The sequence below is a fragment of the Herpailurus yagouaroundi genome, unplaced genomic scaffold (genome assembly GCF_014898765.1).
Source record: "Herpailurus yagouaroundi ecotype Mexico unplaced genomic scaffold, PumYag 221, whole genome shotgun sequence".
Taxonomy (NCBI): Eukaryota; Metazoa; Chordata; class Mammalia; order Carnivora; family Felidae; genus Herpailurus; species Herpailurus yagouaroundi.
In genome coordinates, this window is record NW_024412452.1 from 14623390 (window position 1) to 14642170 (window position 18781).

The 18781-nt window shown below is 38.4% G+C and overlaps 1 protein-coding gene across 2 annotated transcripts in view; it reads right to left on the bottom strand.

Annotated features, from left to right (window-relative positions):
• Positions 1-18781, bottom strand: part of APLF (aprataxin and PNKP like factor) — an 85161-nt gene that overhangs the window by 20169 nt on the left and 46211 nt on the right. For both annotated transcript variants that reach the window (XM_040458210.1, XM_040458209.1), the window contains exons 7-8: positions 9929-10284; positions 9150-9275 (exon numbers count right to left, since the gene is read on the bottom strand). In XM_040458210.1, coding sequence (XP_040314144.1) covers positions 9150-9275; positions 9929-10284 — 482 coding nt within the window. The remainder of the gene's footprint in view (positions 1-9149; positions 9276-9928; positions 10285-18781) is intronic.

Genomic DNA, 18781 nt, shown 5'->3' on the forward strand with positions numbered 1-18781 from the left:
TTTTGTAAATCTAAGTTAATGTATGTGAGTTTCACTTTACATTTTTGTACTAAACTGACTGAAGATGGACTCTATTCATTTGGGTGTGTGTGTTTGTGTGTGTGTGTGTGTAAGGTTAGTGCTTAATTTAACAAACGAGAACAGGAATAATGCACTGCATTAAATCCTATTACACACCAGAGGAAATGAATGTGTCAGAGGCAGACGCAGCAATCACTAGGTTATATTAGATATTAAGTATCTAATGTTCTAATTCAGACAAGTACCTTAACCTAATGAAAAACATTAAACTGAGCAAGTCTTCTGACAGACTATAGTAAACAGCTCAAAAGGAATAAATCAGATTAAATGGGCAAGATACTTAAAACAACATCAACTAGTTCTTTTTGTGAGGTTTAAAAAAGTAGAATGTCAAACAAAATTTTAGTAATGCCTGTTGTCTAGAAAAGAGTAAAATTTAATAATTATCTTTTTAAATTATCTATTTATTAAAGTGTGTTTATTTTGAGAGAGAGAGCAAGAGAGAGCACAGGAGTAGGGAAGGGGCAGAGAGAGAGGGAGAGAGAGAGAGAGAGAATCCCAAGCAGGCTCTGTACTATCTAAAGCCTGATGCAGGGCCTCAACTCACGAACCATGAGCTCATGACCTGAGCCCAAATCAAAAGGCGAACACTTAACTGAGCCACCCAGGGGCCCCTATATCTTTTTTTAAACATCAACCTCTTATATAGGCTTTAGGAATCTTTATTTTTACTGTAGTATGCATTTAATATGTGATTCATACTGGTTTTTCTGTTTTACTCATGGGATAGAAATGGTTGAAAATGACATATACCCATATATGTACATTTTGGTGTTTTCATATTTGCTCTATCATGATAAAAACTTTGGCTGCAGACAATACTTAGCAATACAATACAATACCATATAACTTTAGGTAGCTGACATAATATTATAAGACTAATATTATTTAGTCTTATACACTAAGATTATTTAGTGTATTGTATGCAGTTGAATATATAAAAAAGAGAAACTGACTTGCACACATTCAAGGAATTAGAAGGAAAAACTAGAAAGCAAAAAGAAAAAAAAATCAACCTAGTATTTCACTTGAGAGACTGATTGTTTTTACTTGAGGATAATTCTTATCCTGTTTTGTGAAGGCAAATTTTCAAAGATTAAAAAGCAAACAAAGATGTTTCAGCTTGTAAATTTCATCTCCCAAATGTAGGCTTATCACAGCTCTACTTTCAGAAAACATACATATATAATTTTCTAAATGTAATAATTTCTGGCTGATTTTTGTGGGTTATTTTATGATCTGTGAGACTTCAATATTTTTCTTCTGTGGCTCTAGGAAAAAATCTAGCACGCATTTACATAAAAACTTGCTTTCAAGCAAACTAAATTAGAACATTTTATCATTCTGATACAGTAGGCTTCTATTCCAGCATTGTAAAAGTAAGGAGCCCTGAGACGGTGCCGCTCCTGCCTGAGGTATCACATCAGCAAAACAACATTTAGATAATGCTCATGTCTCTATAAATGTTCTGCTTGACCAGAAACACAATATATCCAGTCTGCCAATCCCCAAATGCCATACCAACTCTGTCTGGGCTCTATAATTATTTCCTTGTTTCTTCTTACCTCAAATAAGGTTGACTAAGTGGCCCCAGCCAATCAGATATTTCCAATTTTTCTCTTCCTTGTTCTTTATTCTTTATCCTCTAAAAGCTTCCCACCTTCCAACCCATTTTGCAGTTCTCTGAATGGAGACCATCTGCTTCATGAAGTGTTAAATAAAATTTGTTTGTATTACCTAATTGTCTTCTTTAATCATTTTTAATAGCACTAAATGGTATACAGCTTAACAATGATACACTCTTGAAAATCAAGACTGTTAAAGAGTAAATTGCAAAACTAAAGTGATGTCATATTATGATAAATGACATATTTACTACATCGTGCTTTTTGCCTAATAGTAATAATGTGACCAGAAAAAATATATAAATATATATCATGCTTCAGTAACTAGGCGTGATCCAAAAAATTTTCGTTGATCCAAAAAACTTACAATTTCTTCAAAGTACCTTATCTGGAGTTCTTTCTTCCAAGTCCAAAATAATACTCTGCCATTTGAATAAAACATAACCACTACTGGGGCTCCTGGGTGGCTCAATTGGTTAAGCGTTCGACTCTTGGTCTCAGCTCAGGTCTTGATCTCAGGGTTGTGAGTTCAAGTCATGTGCTGGGTGTGGAGTCTACTTAAAACTTTAGAACGCTATGCATTACAGTGGTGGAGTCAGGCCATGCCAAGAGAAATGCTGGAGCAGAGGAGAGAAGAAAGAAACTTGGTTTTGATCTCACTGGCTTTGGAGTCTTAGGTAACTCACTTAACCTTTCTTAGTTCCCATTCCCTTATTTGTAAAATAGTAGTCAGAGTAAGCAATCAGATCTAACATTCTCCAAGAGTCTCTCTGTACTGTAATTAAAATTAACAAGGGAAAAAAAAATCTTCAGATTTTTATCTCTAAGTTAGATCAAGACACCAAGCAGCTCAACAGATGAAAAAAATACACTCTGTGAATATATAAATGTATTTAGACATAGATCTGAAAGTTTCTATTAGCATATGTGGATTACTGGCATTGGAGTATTTTCTCTTGACTACTCTCTCCTCTGACCTCTCTTAAAGAGACCGATGACATGAAGGCAGCAATTTTTGACACTATTTTTGACAGTATTTGACATTGATTATTTTTAAGAAGGTTTTGCATTTTATGTTCATTCTTCTCAAGAATAGGCACATTTGGATTTTGAGAAGGATATAGAACATCATCACAGGCCAATACTCTTAAGAAGTAGGAAAAAACTGATTATAAAAATTATTTTTATGAGGGAACTGTGGGACCAATGAGAATTTTGGACTATTTAAATTCCACAGAGAAAAAACCCTTCCAAGGTTATCTGACAATCACTGGCTGTTTTCTTCCCTAGAGGTCTTTACCAATTCTTAGTGTGGGCTGAATAATAAGATTTGAGTCACCTGGAGGAACTCTAGTTGAGAGAAGATAAACGAGTAGAGCTTTTCATGGTCTCACAGGGTTGTCATGACACCTTGAAAACTAAAAGAACCCCAAACACAAGGCTGATTCTTTCTTTAAAAAAAAAAAAAAAAAGAATCATTTATTCTTTAAATAATAAATAAACATTTTTTTTTTTTTTTGAGAGACACAGAGAGACAGAGCACAAGCTGGGGAGGGGCAGAGAGAGAAGGAGACACAGAATCCGAAGCAGGCTCTGGGCTGTCAGCACAGAGCCTGACGCAGGGCTCGAACTCACAGAGTGTGAGATCATGATCTGAGCCAAAGTCGGACGCTTAACCGATTGAGCCACCCAGCCGCCCCAAGGCTGATTCTTCCTAAGAAACATTTCCTAAGTTCCTGGGAAGTATGAGAGGTTTAAGTTCTGTGTCTGAAACTTCAAAAAGGCAGAATGAAATCTCTAATTCATGTTGTGCTTCACAGATAAAGTCCCACTAGGGAGAAGGGATTGGCAACAAACACATAACTAGTCTCCCCTCAAGAAACATGTCAGAATTTAGGATGCATGGGGTGGTGGTAGCCTAAGTGGCTAAGCTCAAAATCTCCAAAGGGAAGTTTCAGAGCTGAGAAGACAGAAACCTGCTTTTCCATCAAAAGTCTAGAAAAGTTATGCCAAAGGAACAGGGACAAACCAAAGGCAGACTGAGTTTTATTAAAATATCAACCTAAGTATTACTTATCTAAATCCCTAACTGGACAGAGATGACTAGCTCCTACCCAAACAGAGGGGGGCCCTCACTGATGAAAGATAACATGCACAAAATGCAATATCTGCAAATATGAACTTTTTGCATAGGTTTATTAGCAGACTAGACACAAGAGAAGAGAGAATTACTAAACTCTAAGACAATCAATAGCAAATATCCAATCTGAAGCACAGAAGTGTAAAAAAAAAAAAAAAGAATGGAAATAATAAAACAATGTATAAGAGACATATGGGGCATGCTTAATTAGAGTAGAAGAATGAGACAAGACAGAGAATGGGGCAGAGTAATATCTGAGAAACTAGGTAACAGCTAAGTAATCTCCTCAAACTAACAAAGACATCAACCTTCAAAAAAGTTCAGTGAGGGGCGCCTGGGTGGCGCAGTCGGTTAAGCGTCCGACTTCAGCCAGGTCACGATCTCGCGGTCCGTGAGTTCGAGCCCCGCGTCAGGCTCTGGGCTGATGGCTCAGAGCCTGGAGCCTGTTTCCGATTCTGTGTCTCCCTCTCTCTCTGCCCCTCCCCCGTTCATGCTCTGTCTCTCTCTCTGTCCCAAAAATAAATAAACGTTGAAAAAAAAAAAAAATTAAAAAAAAAAAAAAAAGTTCAGTGAACCCCAAATAGGATAAATGTAAAAAAAAATCATATCTAGAAACACATTAAACTGTTGAAAGTAAAAGCAATGAAGGGAACCTGGGTGGCTCAGTCAGTAGAACATGTGACTCTTGATCAACTTTTAACAGAAGCTATGGATGCAAGAGTCAATGGAACAACATCTTCAAAGTGCTGAAAGAAAACAAAACTGTCAAGCTCAAATTCTACACCCAGTGAAGAGTCATCAATCAAACAATCAATCAATCAGGACATTTTCAGACCCATCAAAGCTGAAAGAATCTTCTTCCATAAGATTTTCACTAAAGAAATATGAAAAGAAGTTCCTACGACTAAGAAAATTGGCCCAGATAAAAGGATAAAACTTCAGAAATAAATGAAGGCTACCCAAAATGATAAATACGTCAATAAATGGAAGTGAATGCTAATGCTTAAAACTTAAGAAAATAATAGCAATGCCTTACAAGTTGACACATGTAGAGGTGGAAATATATGACAGCAATATTTTTTCAAAAAGGGCAAAAGAGAAAGTAAATGAACTTAAATTGACTCGTAGGATTACTGTTCTCTTTGGGAAGTGGTAAAAGAACCAACTGTATAGTAGATTGTAATAAGTCAATGATGCTTATTAAAATCAAATGTAACTAATGAAGAAAGAAAAAAAGAATATATAACTAAAAAGTTAATGGAGGAAAAAAAATGGAATGAAAAACGATCAATCCAAAAGAGGTCAGGAAAAGAATAAAGGAACAAGGAACATGTGGGACAAGTAGAAAACAAATAGTGAAATGATAAAATTAAACTTAAAAATATCTATAATTAGGGGCACCTGGATGGCTCAGTCAGTTAAGCGTCTGAGTCTTGATTTGGGCTCAGGTCATGATCTCACTGTTGTGTGACTGAGCCATGTGTTGGGCTCTGCCCTGGGTGTGGAGCCTGCTTGAGTCTCTGTCTCCCTCCCCCTCTGCCCCTCCCCTGTTTGCGTGTTCTCTCTCTCTCTCAAAACACACACTCACACACACACACACACACACACACACACACACACACACAGCAACTGTATTCAATGTAATTGGACTAGCAATCCACTGAAAAAGCAGACTGTCAGACTGGATTAAAAATAAAACCAGTGAACCAATTATATGTCATTTGCAAGAGACAGGCTTTAAATATAAGGACAGAGGGGGGCACCTGGGTGGCTCAGTTGGTTAGGTGTCCGACTTTGGCTCAGGTCATGATCTCACAGTTCGTGAGTTCAAGCCCCGTGTTGGGCTCTGTGCTGACAGCTCAGAGCCTGGAGCCTGTTTCTGATTCTGTGTCTCCCTCTCTCTCTGCCCCTTCTCTGCACGTGCTCTGTCTCTCTCTGTCTCTCAAAAATAAATAAACATTAAAAATTTTTTTAAAAATGAAATAAAATAAAAAGTAAATAAACATAAGGACACAGGTTGAAAGTAGAAGGATGACAAATGACATCACACAAACACTAAGCAATGAAAGCTGGAGTGGCTATATTATATTACACAAAATAGAAGTTCTACTTCTGGTAATGACAGAGGAGATCATATCAGACTAAACCTCCCGCAGGTAACAATTATACTCTGTTAAAAATATAAAAACAATAATCTTGGGGTGCCTGGGTGGTTTGGTTAATTAAGTGTCCGACTCTTAATTCAGTTCAGGTCATGATCTCATGGTTCATGGGTTCGAGCCCCATGTCGGGCTCTGTGCTGACAGCATGGAGCCTGCTTGGAATTCTCTTTTTCCCCCTCTCTCTTCCTTTCCCTCACTTGCTCGTGCTCTCTCTCTTTCTGTCTCTCTCTCCAAAATTAAATAAATAACCTTAAAAAAACAAACAAACAAACCATAATCTTAAGGCAATGGGAAGCTACCAAAAGCAGAGGGGAGTCAATACATGGAAAAAGGAAGCAGCTTGAGTGAGTTTCCCATTTTTATGGCTTTTCCACTGAGGACAGACCACAGGTGGTACGTTAATTAAAACTGACAGAATTAAGAGAAGAAATAGACAAACCCACAATTACAGTGGAGATTCTCACATCCTTTTCTCAGTAACTGATAGAACAACTACAGAAAAAAATCAGCAAAGATAATAAATACATGAACAACACTATAACTACCTGTCCAAATTGACACTTACAGAACCTTACTCCCCCAAATCACAGCATATATAAGTGCACATATGTTCAACAAAAACAGACCATATGCTGAGCCAAAACCAAATTTCAATACATTATAAATTCTAAAAAATGTATGACCACAACAAAACTAAATTATAAATTAATAATAGTATATCAAGAGCAACCCCTAAACATTTGTAAGTATTAGACAAAGGAGACTTTATAGCAAGAAGCAGTTTAGAGACTAAGAGGGACATGATATTCATAGGACCAGGCAACTTTTACAATTTTTAGAACTGATATCTGATCAAGTCTCTAGCTCTAAATACCAATTATTAGGAATTACAGGAAAACATAATAAATGACAATTTGGTAATGCAGTCAGCAAAATCCAGACAATCAGACACTCCTAAGAAAAAATGGTTAGCTTTCTTCAACAAATACATTCAAGGAAAAAAAAGGAAGAGGAACCTACTGATTAAATAACTTAAGAAACACGGCTGCCTTTTGCCATATATGGACCTTAACTAGCTCCTAAATCAAAGAAGAAAAAAAAAGGGGGAGAGAGAGAGAGAGAGAGAGAGAGAGACTATAAGACAACTGGGATAACTGATAGGATCTAAGTGATATTTATTTAATAATGGTGTTGTAGTATATTTTTAGAAAGTCTTTATCTTTTAGTGATATACCCTAAGATACCTATGAATAAAATGGGATGAAAAGATACAACATCAAGGATTTACTTCAAAATAATCTAGAGGTAGGGATAGCAGGTGGAGGAGAGGGAAGTATAGATGCAACAATATTGGCGAATACTTGAAAATAAATTATGGCTTCATTGGAACTTGTTCTACTTGTTCTACATTTCCCCCACTTATGGATATGAATAAAATTCTATATTACAAAAGTTCCCTAAAATATTCCCTAAAGTTCCCTAAAAAGGAAAAGGAATATCACCATGGCACCATGAGCTGTGAAAGGTATTTTATTCTAAAGATAGATAGTCAGACAGACAGACACACATTTCTTCTACAAGTAATCTCACTCAACACTGTTTCATCAGTACTTGGCATTTAATGATTCTTTGGGAAATATCTGTGGAATGAATAAAAGGGAGCAAGGAATTAGTTACTTCAAGGGTGTGTGTGTGTGTCTGTGTGTGCATGTATGCACATGTGTGTACATGCTTGTGTGAAATTTCCCTAATTAATAATGATACTGAGTACTTTTTCATAAGTTTATTCACTATTTGGATTTCCTTTTGGACAAAAAGCCTGTACATGTCACTAAGAGAAAAACAATAGCAATTGGTTAAGTCCTCTTTCTGTACTCTGGATATACACCAACTATCAATTATGTGGTTGCAATTTTTTTTTCTCATTTTGTAGCTTATCTTCACTTAATAGTGTCTACTGATGTATAAAAAAATCTTAATTTTAATGTAGTCAAATAATTAAATGTCTTCCATTTTAGTTATTGCTTTTTTATCTTGTTCTAGAAAACAATTCCTAGTCTGGGACTATGAAATAATGTTCTTACACATATCTTTAAAGCTTTATTGTTTTTTTCTTTCACATTTTAGTTCTATGATCCATCTGGAATCCAGTTTTTGACTATGGTGTGAATTAGGATTCCAATTTTCTCTCTCTAAATAGATACCCTTATCGCAATAAAATTAATTTTAAACTGTCATACTTTTATCAATGCCTGCAATGCCCCTCTTCATAAATATGTCACCTGCATATGCAGAGGTCTGCAAGATGTTCTGCTGGAATGAAACAAAGCAATTTTCAAATAATAAGGCATAAGCTTTCTGATTTTTCTTTCTAGCCTCAGAGGATTATCCTGCATTCCAACTGAAAACCACAATCATAGAAACAGTAACAACTTCAAATAGAACAGTAGGTTCTGTAAACTGTTCCAAATTTATCTAAGAAAGATAGCTGTTTGGAATTAAAGCTCTCTAAGATTGGAATCACTACTACTTTCTTTGGTATTTTGATTTATTTCTAGTTCATTCATTCATTAAACAAAGTTGCAGACACAAGGATAAAATAGTCCTTCCTGTTGAGAAACTTAATTGTCTGGAGGAGATGCCATTCCAGTAAAGAAACAAATGCAATCTCATAAGGTAAATTCTACTGTGCATGACACAGACAGGCAAAAGATGCTATGAAAGGAAAGAGGAGAAGGCACTCTTCTATGAGGATCGAGTTTCCTGTGTTGGCAAGAATGGTGGAGTGGCAGGAGTTGAGGAAGGCAGAGATAACATCCTGAATTGATTTATGTCACACTAAGGAGTCTGGATAGAGTGTACAATGGGGAAGCATCGACAGCTTTTCAATTACCTGATTTGCATTTTGGAAAGTAAGAAATGAGGAACAAATTCAGGCACTTACAAGGTTAATAACTTCAACAATTTATGTTTATCTAAAAGAAACATTATAATCCTACTTTTGAACAAAATGAAAAGCTGCTATCTATGGACGTTTAAAGAGTAAAAGGCTTGAAGTGAGAAGTTGCCTGCAATTGCTTCTGAACATAGAACAGAGATTAAGGAGAAAAGGAATACAGCTAACATTTCAAGTGTACATACCTATAGCAAGATGCTCCATAGGGACATTCAGGCCGCTCATCAGCCTCATCTTGACACATGACTTGTATGCCTCCATAATCACTATCTCCAGGGTGACTGAAGTGTTGAAAATGGACAGGATTCTTCCTAGGAGGGTGGCAAATATACAGAAAAAATAATTAATAGGGTATACTAGAGTTCTAGATATACTACAAAAAATAATTTGTAAGATATGGCAGGAAACCAAGCAATACACATCTAATTATTCCAGAAATTGAATCAATGAGCTACATTGTTAAAAACAAAACTCATGACATCTACTCGGTACAGAGCTCTCCTGGTCCCAAAACAAAGTATCATGGTGATTCACAAACACAAGTAGAAAAATATAAAGAAAAAAGCACCAGCAGAATGCCTTAAACACAACTTACAATTCTCTTGATAGTTACATTATATACTACAACTGTTTATGAAGTCATCTTTCTAATATCTAAATAAGACATTACATAAGCATGTGTTTAGGTCTGGGTGATTAAATTCTCAAGTCTGGACTACCTAGTTCATGTCCTTGCATTAATCAGCATGTCTACATATGAAACATTTAATTCCCTCACAGTATCTTGAAAGTCTCTAGCAGGATTTGCAGGAATGAATACTGAGACAGTGCAAACCAGTAGAAACATGATAAAGCTCCTAACCTTTAGGCCAATGTATTTTATTAGGCTTTTAACACACATGTACCACATAGCTACATGCTATGGAAACAACAGAATTTCGTGCTACCTGTAATTTCATTTTACCTGTAGCAGTTTGCCCCATACATACAGGATGTCCTCTTGATCTTGTTTTCTTCAGAACCTTGTGGAACTGAATCAGTTGCCTTTGCATGCAAAGTTTCAGGATTGGAGAGATCAGAACTGGACTCAGGAGGAGATCCTTGAGACTCCTCGTGGAAGGACTTGTCCTGGGCAGTCAAGTAACCCTCAGAACAGTCCATCATCTTGCCTTCTTTATCTCGTGTTCCTTTCATAATAATCTTATGTTCAGGAACCTTACCACATTCCTCTATTGGGATTTCACTTCTCTGTGTATTAGCCTTCTTATTATTTACTTCTGCATTATTTAATATGATTGCAGAAGATGACTGCGGCATTTCCTACAAGGTAAATCAGAAAGAAGACACTAGAAATAAATGAAACGTACTTTAAAAGAAATATGTAAACTTAATAAAAGGCATGAAATTGCAAGATTCATTCAATATTATATTTTTTAAACTTCAAGATTCACATTTTAAAATTATTTAAAATGCTGTTTTCCATGTCTCTAATTTGGTAGCTTTAAAACAATCTACAGTTATTAGAAAAGGAATATACAGCTGTATCAAACCTTTACAATTATGTCAAACATTCACTTAAAAATAACCAGAAAAATACAAATGAAACATAAGAGAATACAACTTTGCTTCCAATTGAATATAATCTTTCCCCCCAAAACTACTAGTCTTTTAAATTCCCCATTCAATAATGTGTCATGCTCTTAACTTGAACTGTCTTTATAATTTCTAAGTTATTGCAATACTTTATTTCTGCCCTCTAAATATAATCATGACTTTTTTCCTTTAGCTAAAATAAAACTGCTCCTCCCTCACAGAAAAATTGGTATGAAGGTGTGTCATGAAAGACTCAGAAAATAAATATGACTCCCTTGAAGTGGTCTGAACAAGTTTCAGTTTAACCAAAGGGTGTTTTGAACCAAGTAAATAGTCTCATTAGCACTGCAGAACCTTTTTAATCTGTACTTACCACCAGGAACATTAAACCTAGTCATATCCTATTAAAAACAACTTTTTAATTACTTATACATCCTGTGGAGTGGAAACATTGTCAGATAAACTTCGGTCTTGCTGGTAACCACTTCTAGGATGTGATGACAACACAACAGGTATATATGAAGGTTCACACCAATTTATAACTAAGGACTCATGTATGCTGGCCTGCCATCTGGAGAAAGCTGGTTTTAATATTCTTAATAGCCAATGGCTCAAATTTCCTGCGAAGATACTAATTAGCATGACTTTTTTGGGACTAATTACTTAAATGTTTTGATAGTCTTTTCTTTTTTAAGAAACATAGTATGTAACTTTAAAATGCAATCCAAACGGACTAAAGACCTTGCAAAAGGAACCTAGTTCTTATGTTTCTTGTATAATAATAAATAACCCATGGGAAAGGCAATTGTTTGGGTACCTCTTGGAGCTGACCCTCAGCTGGTGGCATTCATGCCACACCTGTCTATAACACACACTCTTTTCTCCCAAGCTGCTCAGTTACAACCCAATCTCCTCTCCCTCCAGTATAGGACCAACTGACAAATGCCAGGGACTAGAACTCTGGGGTGGGAATGGGGCAATCCTGCCCCACCTCCCCACTTGGCAGTTCCCCACTGGGTCAACTCACCAATTTTCTTTCTCCCCGTTTAAGTAGAAGTAGGGCAGGTTAGCAGATGTTCAATAAAATGCCAGTCTCTTATTCCCTGTTGGCATCTCTAAATTCCACAATGAATTCTCTTGCACTTTGGGTTTTCAAAAGAGAGAACATAACGTCTCCCTACAAACACAGCACTCCCTAAATCTTAAAATTTTCTGGCCTTTCAGTTCTGTTTGTATAAAGCCTGGGGGTTGGGTAGTGAACACTTCTCAAATCTTTCAATAAGCTTCACAAGGAAAGGCCTGGCTACCACTGCTGGGGGCTCCTTTCAAACATGAGATACCTACACTTAGTACTTTTGTCCCCAGCTCTGGGCCTCAGCAGCAGTTCTCAGATGATAGAGGGGAAAAAATCCCACTCAACATCCTGTCAGTCATGATAGGGAAAAAAAAGGACACAACTGGGGAAGTAGTTAAATAAATTAGAATCCATTTTTACCATGAAACACCGTGCAGAGGTGGAAAATGAATAGATCTCTCTATATATGTATCTAAGGATTTTTAAATTAAAAATTAAATATATGTACACACACACACACACACACACACATATATATATACATATATATTATGATTCCATTTAGCTTTAAAAAAAACCCTATATACCTATGTGTATACTTACTTGTACAAATCAAAATAAAAGGTTTAGAAGGATACAAACCAAAATATTAGTAAGGCCAATGGGACTGAAGGATAAGGCAAATCAAGATTTTCACTTTATACTCCACATGCTCTGACATTCTATTTTTTGACAATAGCCTGTATTTTTTGCCATTTAAAAAATAAAAAACAAACCAAAGAAAATGAAATATAAGATATAAAATGTTTAACATTATTTCAACTGTCCCTACTGTTTCTTAAATCTTCACAAAGAATAAGTTTAACATGATAATTTATTCTAAAAGAAAAAGGAGTGATAAAGACACAGATATCAATACTATGGATCAGGTGTTCTCAAATATATTTGAAGAGGCACAAAAGCTGGAATTCATAGTGTTCTTTATGGAACTTCATGAAATATTGATACTCAGTAGACTTTTGGCATTCAAGAATTTAACGTTCATGATTTCAATTATTTATAAATGATCCCCAAAATCCATTACATGCAGTAATTTGTAAGTTTGCTGAGACACAAATTCAACCTGTGCCAGTTACAGAGCTCAGGAGCCAGAGTCACGGAACTGGCGGGGGAGGGGATAGGAAAGATGGAAGGTACTCTGTACTCGGAAGAAGCAGAAGAAAGGCAGAGAGGTCCATGTGTTGTAAGAACCCACACTGCTTATTTCTTAGATTTGATGAGAATATGAAGAATGAAATGTGGGAGGCTGAAGATTCATGATAGAGAACCCAGGTTCCCTTTGCTATAAAGATATACACTAGAGGCCTCAGGGATCAAGGAGCATGGAGTTAGTGTAAGGTGATCTTGGACCGGGAGGTGGCTGGAATGTACTATTAAGGCTATTAAAATAGTCTTGTTAATCCAGCATGCCCTCCCTTGCCCCTAAACCATCTGAAGTTTTAATGGACCAGAAGAGACAGGATAAAGAACTTCTTACCAATTCAAGTTCATTGAGGTAATTTGCTACCCTTGGAAAGAATGTCTGTATTAAGTTGCCTTAAAAGTCCTGCATTAGTCTTATTAGCACCCACATACTAAGGATTCAAAAAATCCCAGCCTCCAGAGGCACCTGGGTGGCTCAATCGGTTAAGCATCTAACTCTTTATTTCACCTCAGGTTATGATCTCACACTTCATGAGTTTGAGTGCTACATTGGGCTCTGTGCTGACAATGCAGAGCCTGCTTGGGATTCTCTCTTTCTCTTTCTCTTTCTCTCTCTCTCTCTCTCTCCGCCCTCCCCCCCTTCTCATTCTCTGTCTCAAAAAAAAAAAAAAAAAAAAAGTCCCAATCTCCAGTCCCGCATTCATTCTTGAACTTCAAACTTATACTCAACCACTAGCTAGACATTGCTTCCTCAATATCCTACATACTTTGAACTCAAAATGTCAAAACTGAAATCCTTCCCTGAATTCTGTACCCAAGATTCTGCCAACAAGACTTCTCCATCTATTCTAGCCAGAAACTTGGAAGTCTGTCTTTCACTCCTTTCCCTCACTCTGCCCAGATCCAAGCAACAAGTCCTGCAGTTTTGTTTCTTAAAGATTTCTCTAACCCAACGGCTTTGTGTCATCCTTAATGCTACTAAGCTCGGTCACATTCTCTTAATTTCTTGACTGAGATGTCCTGATCTCCTCCCTCATCCCCCTGTCTTTTATTTTGTTCTCTTTCCATCTCTCCTCTAAAGAGCTGCCAGGATTATCTTCGTGGCCAAAAACATTTTAAGGTCCTCCCTCTGCAACTGGTCCCCACTGCCAGCTCCAACCTCATCTCACATTGTTGCCCAGCTTTACCTGAGAATTCTAAGAACAGTTCCCAGCATACTATTTGTACCCTCTTTGCTCCTGTACCTGCTACCCATCTACTTGGATGGAGTCCTACCTCTACCTCTTCTGCACCTGGTTCATGCCTACTCCTCTTCTGTTAAGATTCAACTCAGATCACTTATGCGAGGATCCCTTCCCTAGAAGTTGGCTTAGGCAGTCCACAAGGCCCCCAGAAAAATCAATGTGGTGTCACGTTATTTCATGATTTTGAAGTATGTCCCCCACAAGACTATGAACTACTTACCAGCTACCTTACTCACTTTTTATCCTACATTCCTTGCATATAACAGAAAGACTGCTCGTGTAATGATTATTAGAAAGGTCTTTGAAGTAAAAAATCATATTTTGATTATCAGTTTAGCCATTTCTTAACTTTTGAATATGAACAAGTTGATTTAAATTCTCAGAGTCTTGGGGGCGCCTGGGTGGCGCAGTCGGTTAAGCGTCCGACTTCAGCCAGGTCACGATCTCGCGGTCCGTGAGTTCGAGCCCTGCGTCGAGCTCTGGACTGATGGCTCAGAGCCTGGAGCCTGTTTCGGATTCTGTGTCTCCCTCTCTCTCTGCCCCTCCCCCGTTCATGCTCTGTCTCTCTCTGTCCCAAAAATAAATAAATGTTGAAAAATATATATATATAAAAAAAAATTTCTCAGAGTCTTGGAGCACATGAGTGGCTCAGTCAGTTGAGTGTCCAACTTCAGCTCAGGTCATGATCTCACGGTTCACAAGTTCGAGCCCCATGTTGGGCTCTGCGCTGACAGCTCAGAACCTGGAGCCTGTTTCCGATTCTGTGTCTCCCTCTCTCTCTGCCCCTCCCCTGTTCATGCTCTGTCTCTCTCTGTCCCAAAAATAAATAAAAACGTTGAAAAAAAAAATTAAAAAAAAAATAAATAAATAAAAACATTAAAAAAAATACAGTAAAATAAACTCTCAGAGTTTCAGGTCTCTTGATCTGTATACTGGGGATATTATCAATCAACTTTCCAGGATTTTCTAAAAATTAAATGAAATAAGTATATCTTAATGGTGGGTCTAGCCCATAATTAGGGCTCAATAAATGCTTGTGTGTATGTGTGTGTATAAGTTGTTTTTATCAATGGCATTATCAATGCCATTATATTACCACTATTTGTTTAATGAGTGCTTACTGAATAAATGAATGAATAAAAAGATGTTTCTGTGGGGCTCATCAGAGCCATGCCATAAATGGCATTATATGGCTAGTCAGAAGCAAAGGATATAGGATTTTTTGACATACTAAACCAGTATCAAGGAGCTCTGGGGAATATAGCCTTACTTAAGACATGGCTGCACAATAAGAGTTATATTCTTCATCTCCCCTGCTATTTTCATAAAGAAATAGGAGTAAGATTCCACAGCAGGCATCTGTATACAGAGAAATGAAATACCTAACAGCCAGCATACTCACGTCAGCAATTATTAGCACAGGGGAAGCTGCATATACATACAGAACAGGCAGTGAAACCAGAAATGGCTCTCACTGCCAAAGCCTCCACCTCCATATATTCCTATACTCTAAATGCACTGTTTCCAAGTCTGCTTCCAAATAACACAGATATAACAGAACTCTCTCCTTAGTGCTGATTTTTACCTCCTCCGTGAAACAGACTTTCATTTCAGTCTGTTAGACAGCTTTCAGAGATATGCTATCACTGCCTCACTGCAAGCAGCTACTCCCTTCCCTCCCCCAACTGTCAAACCTACTCCTCTGTTGTGTTGAGAACATTTTCAATACCTTCTCCTCAATATACTGTTAAGTCATCTGGTTCTGTTAGTTCTCTCTCCAAAATGTGTCTCCTATCCCTCACTTCTTTCTGGTCCCAATGCCACCATTCTAGCTCAAGCCTTCATTCCCTATGGCCTCCCATGGCAGATTCTTAGGAGGTTCCCACCTCCATCTTACATACCGTTGCTATAGCCATTTTCCTGACCATCTTACTCTCCTTCTCAAAGTCTCTGAGGCCATACAATACTGTCCTGATTTCTATTCAGTCTGGTGTCAAGCGCCATCCTGATTTGTTCCTCAGTCTACTGCAGTGGCTTCCTCCCCTTATCCCGCCCACCCACATCCACACACACGTCCATGCAAGCATGCAGGTGACACTACAGTGTAAATGTACACTAAACGGGCCGCACACGCTTCCCTCCCTCCGTGCCTCTGCTCACACTGTGCCGTTCACTGACGCTTCTTGCTGTCATGCCCACTTGCTAGCATGCCAGCCATCTCTCAACACCTAATACAAAATCTCCTTCAAAGAGATTAAATAAGCATCTTTCTCCTCCCCCCAAACATACATCTTCCCCCAAACAAACTATAATACAAGCAGCCAAGCCAAGGTATCTAATGTGCTCAAGACAAATGAAGATAGTTTCAAAATACCACCCCACCCCCCCAACCAGCTTTCAAGAATAAACAACCTATTTTTGGTAATGCCTTAAAGACTTTATTGAATACTTGGACCTTTCGATATTCTGGATGACTTTTTAAAAAATTCTTTCTGAATAACCCTGACTGCAGTCTTAAAGTTGGCAGGAAAAATGATACATCCAAAGTACCAATAGGCCTACATTACACTCTATGATCAGTTGTTCAGATTCACACTTTCTGAGATAAACACTTGCCAAATTGTTGGTTTTGCCAAATAAATCACTAAAGCATCCTGATAGGGCAGAATAGCCTTTATCTTCAGGATGCTCTAAATTGGGTATTTTTGTTCTCTTTATATCTCTTTAATATCTTACCGCCTGAATGGACTTCTGGGATGCTCAGGGTTAACTGGCGAACACTCCCACTGTGACTTAGGGACTTGTGACCCCTGTAGCTAGACCGAGAGGTCAATATCATTCCACCTGCTGTATCACCTATTACTATCAGTCCCAAGGCTCAAATAAGGGCATATTACTAGAAGTACTCAAAGATTTAAATGTGAAAGTTAGATTTGGGTCAGACAAATATGGTTGGGGGGGGTGGAAATGGAGGTAAGATTACGTTATCGTAAATTGTTAGCTTAATATGCCACATTCTACGATGTCTAGTCAAGCCTATCAAACAGAAAAGGAGATGGGATTCAATGTGGGAGCCCTAACTCAGATTAAAAGGAATAGACAGCAGTTGGGTGGAGTACACTCAGACCTCTTGGTCTTTCTGGAACTCATGTGAAACAGCAGTCAGTAGAGCAAGGTGCAGACTGAGGAGTCTGGCTCTAGGCCAAAACTCTATATGTGATCTTTCAAGTGCAAGTTTAGACAATCACAAGGCTTTGACTGGCAGGCCTCATGGGGGAAGCTGCCCTCCCCACATCAGACATGGTACACAGCCAGTATGCTACAGTTTCCTGGAAGGAGCTGTAAGCAAGGACTCAAGCCGTGCTGGACCAGCCATACTTATGGGACATTCCTTGCCCAGGTGCCTCCATCCAGAGGTCTCTTTGGAGAGGTGTGGGGGGGAAGGGGGTGATTGGCTAAGGCCCTTCTCTGGGATCTCCACTGAGATCTCCCTATGGGGGGCCTTGGCTGAGGCACAGGCACTTTTCTCTACTTTGACTCTGTACCTTTCCACTCCTAGCTCTTCCTCTTCTTCCTGCTGGTCTAGAAAGAGGCAGAAGCCTCTGGTTCAGGGCTCCTCAGCAGTTAGAAGATTCTTCATACCTTCTTCTACCTGACCCTTGCCAAGTGCCATTCCTTGGGACAAAATGGAACACTGGGAAGCTGACAACTCATTTCCCCCTTTGCTTGCATCATCGCACTAAGTGAAGAAAGGCTTGAGTCACTTTCAGTTCGGCTCTTTGTCCTAATTGACCACCTTGACACCTGACTGCTCAATAGAGGCCAAGTCAAAACAAGAGAATCCCCTCTAGATACACTGAAATTCTGAAAGCCCTTTCTTCCTCACATCTGCTCTTCCCCCTTTCCTCCACCTGTCTGATAATGAGTGCATATATGACTCAGAAAGGGGTAATTAAACTACTTCATCTCCCCAACCACTATGAAGGGCCTAAGTGGAGATTTCATGATCCAAGTCCCTAGAACTTAACACAGAAGAAACCACAGAGAAACTCTCATTTTTCCTCTTCAGCTGAACAACTAGACAACACGAGCCTGGAGCTACCAGTGACCATGTCGTACTCCAGGTGGAACAAGCCTGCTGACAACAGTGAAGAACGATTCAAGAGGTAAAGATGGGAAAACCACAGACCAACATGATTGTGATCAAGCCCCTTGTCCCAGCTGGTCTTTATGATCCATAGTTCTTGGTATTTTCCTTTCCATTCTGGAAACTGAGTTATTCCTCATCTTTGTGTGACAGTCATCAAAGATGACTACCAACAATTCCTTCCATCCTTTTATCCATTAAGCGGAGGAGTCCTTATCCCCTCCCCTTGAATCTAGGCTGGTGGTAACTTGCTCTGACCAAAATAACGCAGCAGAAATGACACTGCACCAGTTCCAAATGTAGGCCTTAAGAGAAGGATGCTTCTACTTTCACTCCCTTGGAAACCAGCTGTCAGGTAAAGATGCTCAGCCTAGATTACTTAATCATTAAGTGGAGAAAGGGAGGCCCAGCCAGCAGCCAGTCATTCAGTGAACCATTGTGGAAGCACTATTCATGCAAGTAGAGCCATTTTGGATGTTCCAGCCGCTGCGAAGTTCCCAGTTGAAAGCAGCCCAGCTCAACACCAAAAAGGTGTCACAAAAGAATTGCCTAGTT